General features: G+C 33.1%; 1 protein-coding gene across 1 annotated transcript in view; it reads left to right on the forward strand.

The window, feature by feature from the left end:
- The first annotated feature begins 929 nt into the window (after positions 1-929).
- LOC119837295 (dynein heavy chain 1, axonemal-like) overlaps positions 930-9,885 on the forward strand; it is a 54,533-nt gene continuing 45,577 nt past the window's right edge. The window contains exons 1-16 of the mRNA XM_038362811.1: positions 930-1,106; positions 1,263-1,373; positions 2,325-2,447; positions 3,042-3,187; positions 3,757-3,895; positions 4,118-4,203; positions 4,730-4,834; positions 5,391-5,535; positions 5,952-6,078; positions 6,434-6,555; positions 6,903-6,992; positions 7,494-7,573; positions 7,822-7,909; positions 8,266-8,484; positions 8,894-9,011; positions 9,365-9,506. Coding sequence (XP_038218739.1) covers positions 930-1,106; positions 1,263-1,373; positions 2,325-2,447; positions 3,042-3,187; positions 3,757-3,895; positions 4,118-4,203; positions 4,730-4,834; positions 5,391-5,535; positions 5,952-6,078; positions 6,434-6,555; positions 6,903-6,992; positions 7,494-7,573; positions 7,822-7,909; positions 8,266-8,484; positions 8,894-9,011; positions 9,365-9,506 — 2,018 coding nt within the window. The remainder of the gene's footprint in view (positions 1,107-1,262; positions 1,374-2,324; positions 2,448-3,041; positions 3,188-3,756; positions 3,896-4,117; positions 4,204-4,729; positions 4,835-5,390; positions 5,536-5,951; positions 6,079-6,433; positions 6,556-6,902; positions 6,993-7,493; positions 7,574-7,821; positions 7,910-8,265; positions 8,485-8,893; positions 9,012-9,364; positions 9,507-9,885) is intronic.

Here is a 9,885-nt window from a genome sequence, read left to right on the forward strand (position 1 = left end):
CGATGTCAAAAACTCTGAAATATCATTTACTAGCGATCCGGCCCGGCTTCGCCCGTGGTACATATAAAGCCTATTGGCTTCTTTAATAAGTGGGCTATCTATCACTGAAAGAATTTTTCAAATCGGACCAGTAGTTCCTGTATATTAGTGCGTTCAAACAAACACTTCACTTTTATAATAAAAGTATAGATGGGAAGGCGTATAAAGCTTATTTTAAATTTAGCTACATTACGAAAATAGCTCTTAGCGTTATCTATAGTAATGCTAAAATTATAATTATCATAATCCTGTATGATCGTAATGAAATAACACAAATCCCCACATAGTGTAACAAATTGTTATCGCTAAGAGATCTTAGGATTAGGTCCGCAATAATTACTGTACATTATGGACAATATTATAGCCTCAATACGACGCCAGCTAAATACTAATAGAATCGCTAGATTATCGCTTTCCGTTTCCATATTGCGGTTTATATAGAAAATTCTCATATAAGTATACTTCACTACAAGTATGAACATTATTGAAACTATATAGTGTGAAGTCCCGTGTCCCTTTCTGGGGTATGGGTAGAGAGCAGATGATATACATCTGTTTCACTGATCGATTTTATTTATAGACAAATAGGTGATCAGCCTTCTCTGTCTTGCAAGACCAAGACTTTTTTCTGTGCCTCTCCACCGGGAATAACAACAACCAAGGTACCACGTGAGTGTCGCCGCGAGTAACAGCTAGTATATTATACATTAAAGGGGTTGCATATAAGTAATCCTCAAAAACCTTTTAGGTAACAAAGAAAAATACTTCTTGGCGTTACGCAAAAGATTAAAACTATATCTGTCAAACATAATGTCACTTTAAATAATTATTGTTATAACATTATTATATTAGTTTCTATTTTATTCGATCCATTGATAAAATAGGTAAAAATGAGTGTAACGTTCAGTAAGAAGAAGAGAATAAAATACCACGATGTGGTTTATGATAATACGGAGAGAGATTCCATCCCAAAACGTGGTTATTACTCCGAATTAGTGTCAAATATGATGAAGGAAGATCCTTCAAGAGAAGTGTACGCAAAGAAGCGCATGAAGCTTATGTTGCAGGTGCATTTACAAAGGCTTAAAAATATATTTTATACATGACTAGTAGTTGTTGCCCGCAGCTTCAAACTTTCATCCCCTATTTCTTCCCCTTGGGGGTAGAATATATCAAAATCCTTTCTTAGTTGATAGTCATATGACTTAAAAAATGATTTACAGGCAAAAACAGATAAACTGGCGCCAATGCTGGTGTCACTGCCGAAACCACAGAAACCCAAATTGCTGTTACCTCCAGGACGATGGACTACTTACAGAGAGGATGAGAGCATTGTGAGACATTTTAAGACTATATGTTACATTATATTATATACTAGTCACTTGCCCCGACTTTTTCCGGGCTAACCACCCGGGATTAATAGCCTATGTCATTCCTGAATAGTGAAGTATTCTGTTAGTGAAATTCTATCTTATAGAGATATAAACTGAAAAGTTTGCTTGTTCGTTTGAACACGCTTATCTCAAAAAGAAGGCCACCAATTTGGGCGAAATTTGGCACAGTGTTAGTTTGAGGCGGAAAGCTAGTTTATTAAAGTAGCCTTGTAACTGTTTAAACTTCACAATCAAATATCTTGAGGACGCTTCGTTAGTTATCGAATTAATAAATAAAAATAATACGATTAGAATATTTAATGCTTGCGGCGATTAAAAGGAAGTCTGTAACTTAATTATATGAGGAAGTTCGATCAATTCGTCTTGATAAAAGCAGTCTCTAGTTAATATTTAATAAGTTCATTGGATCGATTCAGCTCCATTCAACTGGAAGTTTTTTCAAATATTTAAAGACTTTTACAATTAACATCGGATAGTAGATTAAACATATTTTTATATCGTGTTGTATTTAAAAAAAACAAGTTAAATCCCGTGTCCCCTAGTAGGGCAGATGATATACCAGATGTATATTTCACTGATTTTCTTTATGGATAAGTAGGTAGCCTTCTGTGTTCTGCCAGACCGAGACTTTTTTTTCTGTGCGTCTCCACCAGAAATCGAACCCGCTCACGCTCACGCGTTAACCACTGAACCAAGGAATCGATCAGAGTGTTTTATTTACTTATATTTAAACTTTATTAATAACTGATGTATAAGCAAGAAAAAGTCCTAATTAATTTTCGATTGATATGTTATATTAATTGATAAGGCTGCCTAATTAAATAAACTGTACTTTTCTACACATATTAATAATAAATTCCCTTTAAGAGTTATGAATAAACATCGTTCCAGCAATTTCCGTTCGAGACGTTCGTACCAAAGTTGCAGTTTCTCAGTATTGTGCTGCCCAAGGAGTTGCCGAGGCTGGTCAAAATTGAACGACTGCGAAGAAAGTTCCTTGCTGCTAACATAAAGGTAATCAAAAATGTTTTTAAAATTTAAAAAAAACTTCAAGAAATACGATTCTTTATACGTACTTTTTGTCAGTGCTATGGACAAATTAACCACTGGAGCCGACATATGAGCGAACGTACTTTGTACAGACTGGACCGTAATCAGGAAAATCTGGCGTTGGTCGTTTGCTTTTGCGTCAGTCTCAAGTGCTCACTTGACAACTAAACATCTACCAGAAATGATGTATGAACTATCGTAACGAGCTTTCATGCATTTGCATTTTATCCATGGTCTTTGTTAAACTAAAACTAACAAAAGCATACGTATATATATCATACACATCAATTTGTTTTTTGAAAAGAGAAGCCGTTCGCCTCAGCTTCGCCCGTATATACCACCTAGCTATGCCACCCAGCGAATTCGCAGCTTTCTAATGATGAAAGAATTTTTGAAATCGGTCCAGTAGTTTTTGCGTGAAAACGTTATATACATACAAAATAAAATAAGCTTTCTAATATTATTAGCAGATTACAATCTTTTGTTTATCAATTGAACCTATGGTCCCTCAATGATACATTTGATCTCACATATCCGTCCTTGAAATACTTGTTACAGAAAATGCTCCGCGAACTTGGCATCCAGCCGTACTGGTTGCTCCCTCCATCGGAGTACCCGATCTCGGAACAAGAGCACTACGCCCTCTACAGTCCTTTTCCAAAACTAGACTTGGAAATATTTGACAACACCGATTTCGATTGCAGGTTGCTTTACTGTGGTTATATGTCTGCAAGTGCTTTATAAATTACAAAATAAATATATGTACTTAGTATTGGAACTTTGAACGTCAAAGATTTATATCCTTTGCCTAGAAGATATTACATTTTACAACACCTTTTCCTTTTTTTTCCTTATACTTTACTATACTTGATTTGATTAAAATTGTATTCGTATGAAATGATAATTTGCAAGGTGAGAACTTCGACAAATATATGAGATCTCATAATTACTGTAATCTATATTCAAATGTAATATATTGTAAGCAAATAAATATTTAGACATTAAAGTCTTTTGGGGAATTGAAAAAAGTGGTATATAAGTCTTCCCATTTCCTTCTTTCCTTTTTTTTAATTTTTTGAGTTTATTGTTGGCAAACCAACTAACAAGAGTCTATGTGTATTACAAATAATATAAATTTATTGATAATATAAGCTTATATAAACTTTCATATTTATAACTCTAGACTTCAATCATAGATTAGAATGGACAGAAAATGGTATATGGATGTTTTATAGACTAGAGTAAAGAGAGAATAGTTATATCCATATTTCAGAATTCCTGAAGAGTGGTTGAATCTAGGCATGATCGAAGGTGAGCAGTACCCGTGCCCAGGCCTCGCATTCATACCCAAAGAGGAAGGCAAGTCCACTAAAAGTGGAGACATGTTCCAGATGCTGAATAATTTATATGAGGTTTATTTAATTTTGTTAATTTAATATTTAATTGTTATTGCAATTGTAAGTGCTTTAGTTCACGTCTGATAGGAGGAAGCATTTATTAAGTTTTAATTTTTAATATTATTGCTAGTTTAAATATTTCGTGATAATTTTTAATAACAGAAATACGTTTTTTATTACACTTAACTACAATTTGGATATTGGTCATTAATAAATAATTATTTTCTTCCTTCACAGTGGATTAACGTAGCTGCGTTTAGTTACGACAAAGCAATAGACAAATGGGAAGTAATGGCTCTCGATGGGACCAAACGAAGATTTCAGTGAGTCTCTTAGATACGTGTTTATTATTATATAGTGTATATGTTTTATTTATTCTTATTTGATTAAAAAAATACGAAGTATGTTAATAGAGAACAAACTTACTAACATTAAATTATAAGCTTTTCACAAATTCATTCTAAAAAACGCAAAAAAGTAATAAATCAGAAAGAAAACACAACGAAAATGTGTTACGGTAAAATAATCTCATCATAAATGTGTACAAAGTAAAAGCATACAATTGTGTAATAATTAACAATTCATTAAATAGATAGATTTAGAGATATTTATAAGCTATTGAAATAATTGTACTAGACTATAAAACAGAATAATCTACTCTGAGTAGCTTAGAACTTATGGGAGTATATTAGAAGTGAATATTTAGCGTTTTAAGGTTTTTTTTTGTGCTTATTTGTTATTCTATTTATAGCTTCACTAGGAATATTGTTCTAGTTCGTGAACCCTTAAATATAAAGGTTGATACATTATCTTGGATGACCAAACGCCGTAATACATTAATTTTTTTAGAATTCCTCGAATCCGGCTGATGTTTAAGGCCGACGATCCAGAGACTTTTGCGAGACGCGTCAAGTTTGCGGTAGATTTAAGGAGAGAAGTAGAAAATAATATTAGGTAAGGCTATGTACGAGTATAATAAGACAAAGAGAACAAAAAATTAACAACATCATACAGTTAACAAAAACGTAATTAAAAGTAGGGCTTTAACACCAAAACATTCAGACATGTGCAGATAAATCTTTAATAAATATAAATATTTCTTATTGGCATTTGCACTCCTGACATACACGTTTTTACCAAGTTTATTTAATGACCTACTGTCCTGACACGTGATCCACGTTTGGTGCTAATTCTGCCTTGAATTTCGTCCATTCTCAATTCTACATGGAAGTAAAAAATAAATATGTATCGAGGAATCGAGGGAATCGAAGCTAAAACTCGTGGACCATTGCAGACTCCATTCACCATTAATCGTATTCTATATAATCTATTTCTAACCTTGGCCCTCACAACACTGATTCGATTTTGTACATCAGTTTATATTAAGTCATCTTATCAATATCAAAATTACAAATCTTTGTTTAAATATTTATTATATTATTGATTTATATCCGTATAAATAAATGTATTGTATGTGTTTCTTTCTTGCCTGAAAGTAAAAACATTTCAGGTTCTATTTGTACTTGGACTGTCTCCTCCTGGACGGTCTGCCCCAAATGCCGTTGCACTACATGCCAGCTATCATCAAGATGGTCAGGATTCACAGGCAGGCGGTGGAAGTCGATGAGGATCACCTGAAGGCTTTGAAACATGAGGTAAATACTCAAATTCATATACATTTTCGATATTACTCTCAAGTAATCGTGTATCTCAATACACGTCCGAATTTATTGTATTATATGAACAATAAGCTTTGACGTATGAATTGAAAAAGAGCTTTGATATAAAATAATAAATGTGCTTTAGTTCAGAGAAAAATTAATAATTCTTTTACTTCCTCTATTGGCTTAGTAAAATGTTTAATAGGATTGAAATGCTTTATAAATGAAAAATGTTAAAAGAACATACAAAAATCGATCTTGAAGCTAAATTCGAACCCGGTAAGGCAAAAGACGCGGGTTAAAATCTCGCCTCATGGTCGAATTTTTGATGTTCTTTAAGTATCTATTATATCAACATCAGAAAAAACTGTCAGATAAACGTAAATATCTTCTACCAATTCAAAATACAGGGCTACCTGCTCCATAGAAGAGCCGAGGGTAAAATGAAAATAATCTACACAATACAGAAGTACCGAGATGTGTACAATTTTATCGACGTGCCGAGCAAAGAGTACGTGCCGCCCGTGCCAGATTATGGTATGCATGCGTTTAAAAATGTATCTTATGCGCAATATTATGGCTGTGAATATATGATTACTATAAAGACTAGCTGATTGATCTCATACTTTTTTATTAACACGCTTTTATTAGCTTCAAACATATAAGTGTTTGTATGTAACAGACTTCTTTGGGCCTACTTTAATTCAAAGTTTGTACACTTAAGGGATAAACAATTTTCCTCTATATATTCCTCTGTGTATATCCTCTAAAAAATATTCATAAAACTCCCAACGCGTTTTCTGTTTTTTCTATTATACTCAAATTCGACCTCTACACTTTTATTATATGATGTATTGATTGTTTTAGGTTCGTAATCTTTGAAAACTTTCAGGCCGCTATCCCTGCGTGATGGATGACTTCAAGGGTCGTGTGAAATTCAATCAGTGGAACTCGCTCTATGTCCTCACGGAATCTGTCTCCTGCATACATCTAGTGGTCGAAGAGTGTCTTAAGGTTTATATTTACCATTTTTATTATTTGAAAGCTCCACCAAAATCTGGTTTTCTATTTACTTACATATTTATACCACGTTGTGAGGTCCCGGATATCAGTATAAATATTGAAAATAAAATTTTTAACGCGAATTTAATATGCTTCACTGCTTGTATGTTGGTTTGTAACCGACTCCTTCAAATTCGATTTTGACCCATTTTTAATTGGACTGATTTAATCCAAACTTTGTAGACATGTCAAAGATCGGTGACAATACAATAATATAAAGAGATGATCTTATTGTATTAGGTTCGACACACATAATCGCAATTTTCGTTTCAGTTACTTAAAACTGTGTTTATTTCTAGGTGGAAAGCATGTTGTTTTACACAACAAATTACGGCCGAAACGCCAGCCTTGGAGAGTTTGATGCGGCGCAACAACACTGCACCTCAATGGTAAAATTATGCCTTAAATCAATATATATTGAGCAACAGCTGATCAACAATATTACTAGCATCTTTGTTTGAATGTTGTTTTTTCTTTGTTCGGATGCTTTTGGTTCTGCTTTCGGTGAATCGGTGAACTTTCCAACAACACTTGTTTCTAGTTTTTTGTTTCATAGTTTGTTTAAATAGACATTGTTTGCTTAGTTGTTTTCATTTAAGATTTTCAGAAATCGTTACATTGCGTTATCTTCCCTACAACATATAGCGTTGCCGGCGATTCTGCGACATGTTGATCAAATTTGTTGCTAGATTAATATTTACCTTGGCTTGGGGGCTTTATATAATAGAATATTTTATCGATATATAGTTTTGAAATTAATAATGTATTTATATGCATATCATTATTTTGTACTAATTAAATATTTCGAGGTGAAGTGGATATTGATAAAAAAATCATTATTGACTCAATTTTTTTATATGTTAACGTATACTGTTTGAAATTGTTCTCAGATGTTAAAATATTTGCACATAACGTGGTTGAACGCAACGGCGCATGCGATTCGGATGTCGTTTAGAGATGTTGGAAAGGGGTGAGATTTAAATAATATCTAAGAAACTATGTATATTCAACTAGCCTTTTGTCCGCAGCTTTATTCGCTTTTGCTGTAAAATACAAATTATAAATTTAAATAGGTTTTAGCATATAAGGCTTTTTCGTGGTTTTTTTTTTTGGAATATTTGTTTACTGTCTCTTTTCTCGCTGTTATGTTATATATAAATATTTATGGATAATAAAATTAAATAAAATTAAATCGAATTGCTTGTATTTTGTTTATAGATGGTTCAATATATACGAGAAAAAATGGGAGTTCTACGGAATTAGTAAATTGTGTCGGTTCATGCAGCTTGTTAGATTTCGTATGCAGGTAAATGAATTTATTTCTGTACGACTTGGTGTACAATATAGAATTTTGATTTCATTTGAAGTATCATAACAGGCAACATTTAATATAATAACAAAATAACAATTTAAAATACATTGCAAGCATTAAACCTTTTGGATAACATATATATAATATTTTATAATTATTGTATGTATTTATTATTTTTATTTATTATAGGATATTTTTAAAGGCCGCATTCATTGAAAAGCGTCAAGTTATAGAATAGTTAATTACGTTCTTAATTTCTTAGAAACTTGTTTACTTTAAATATATGTTAATTTATTGTATATAGGATGAAAAAACCCGCACACATGCAGTCATCTTTTCCCCATTTTCAGTACGCGCTGCGTTATAGCATCGAACAATCTATGGCGATGTTTGTGGGCCTCTGCGAGACGCCCTGCCTGTGCACCTATGTATGTGAAGAGGACTACGAATGGGACGCCAATGACCTGATCAACTCCCCCTTCCGATCCCCCACGCCCACCCTCTTTTACTTCCATCTGATGATGTGTGAAGATGGACCTTATTATACTACCCCACCGGAGCAGTTTGAGGTACGTAAATAATGTTTCGAAATTTTCCTATAAAACAATGAATGTTAATAAACCTGAAAATAAATCTGTCACCTGCACGCGACTGCCACCTAAATTGCTAGTTATTAAGGAAGAAACTTCTAAAGGGAAACGGGCCAATTTCGACGGATCACAAAACATACTAAAAACTCTTATATAGGATAGGAAATGGCTGACACGTAATAAGAAGAAGTATACACAAGCGAAGCGTTTGTATTATTTTTATTTTTTCATTTTTTTTCAAAATTTAGCACTAGTTATATATTATTGAGAGATCATATGATTGTATTCTTTCTTATTGTATTATGCTAGATTTCGTTTCATTGTGATTCACTTGTTTAAATAACATAATGGTATAGTTTAATATCTATGTTACAACATTTGATTTCAGGTCGTTATCCAAAGGCTGTTCAGAGAGATGCTGTATCGCTGCCACTTTATCCCCCAAGTGCATCCAATGATTATGACCGGTCTTGTGTTTGATAAGGAACTCTTTCTTACATCTATTGGTTAGTTTATTAATATATATATATATATATATATTAAACAAATTCCTACTTCCCTTAGTGATGCAATCACACGTGAACGGCTGGACCGATTTCAAAAATTCTTTCATCATTAGAAAGATGCAATTACACTGAATGACATAGACTATATAGGCTGTACCACGGGTAAAATCATGATGAACAGCTAGTTATAAAATATTTCGTAAGTCTATCTGTTAGTATGATTATATCTCGTTTTTAATTTTTCCCACATTAAAATATACGTACTAAGAATGAGTTGTATAAAAGAAATAAGTGAGGCTCAATTCATAAAATACCAAAATACCTAGTCGCTTATAGTTTGTACCTCTCATTAGGCTTGATGGAACCGAACGTTGTGGAGTACAGAGAGCGTCTGCTTATGGCCTATCGTAAAGCGATAATACCGCTCAAGGCGTACATGCGTCAGTACGAGTGCTACAGAGAAATATACCTGTTGGACATTGAGGAATACGTGGAGTAAGATCTGATTACCGACAGTAACATTCGCGAAGCAGTGTAATGCGTAATAAATTTCAGAAGTCATAGTACTGATATATGATAGTTTAATTCCGCCGCAAATTCTGTATAGTCGTCTAGTATGGCATACATTTGAATTTTGTTGTGCTTCGTTAATATTAACTGCATTTTTATTTACTGTGCATTGTATTTTCCTTGTGTTATTATGTACGTATAAGATTATAAGATTGAAAATCCCTTAAATGTGATACTATTTTAGCGGAAAGTATTCAAATGATTTAACTTCGTTTCGAAAAGTAAAATATGATTATCTATTACTTAAAATATTCCAGAGCATTCCGCGAAGAAAAGCACTCGTCTTCAGAAACCCGCGAAGAGG

The sequence above is a fragment of the Zerene cesonia genome, chromosome 27, assembly GCF_012273895.1.
Source record: "Zerene cesonia ecotype Mississippi chromosome 27, Zerene_cesonia_1.1, whole genome shotgun sequence".
Taxonomy (NCBI): Eukaryota; Metazoa; Arthropoda; class Insecta; order Lepidoptera; family Pieridae; genus Zerene; species Zerene cesonia.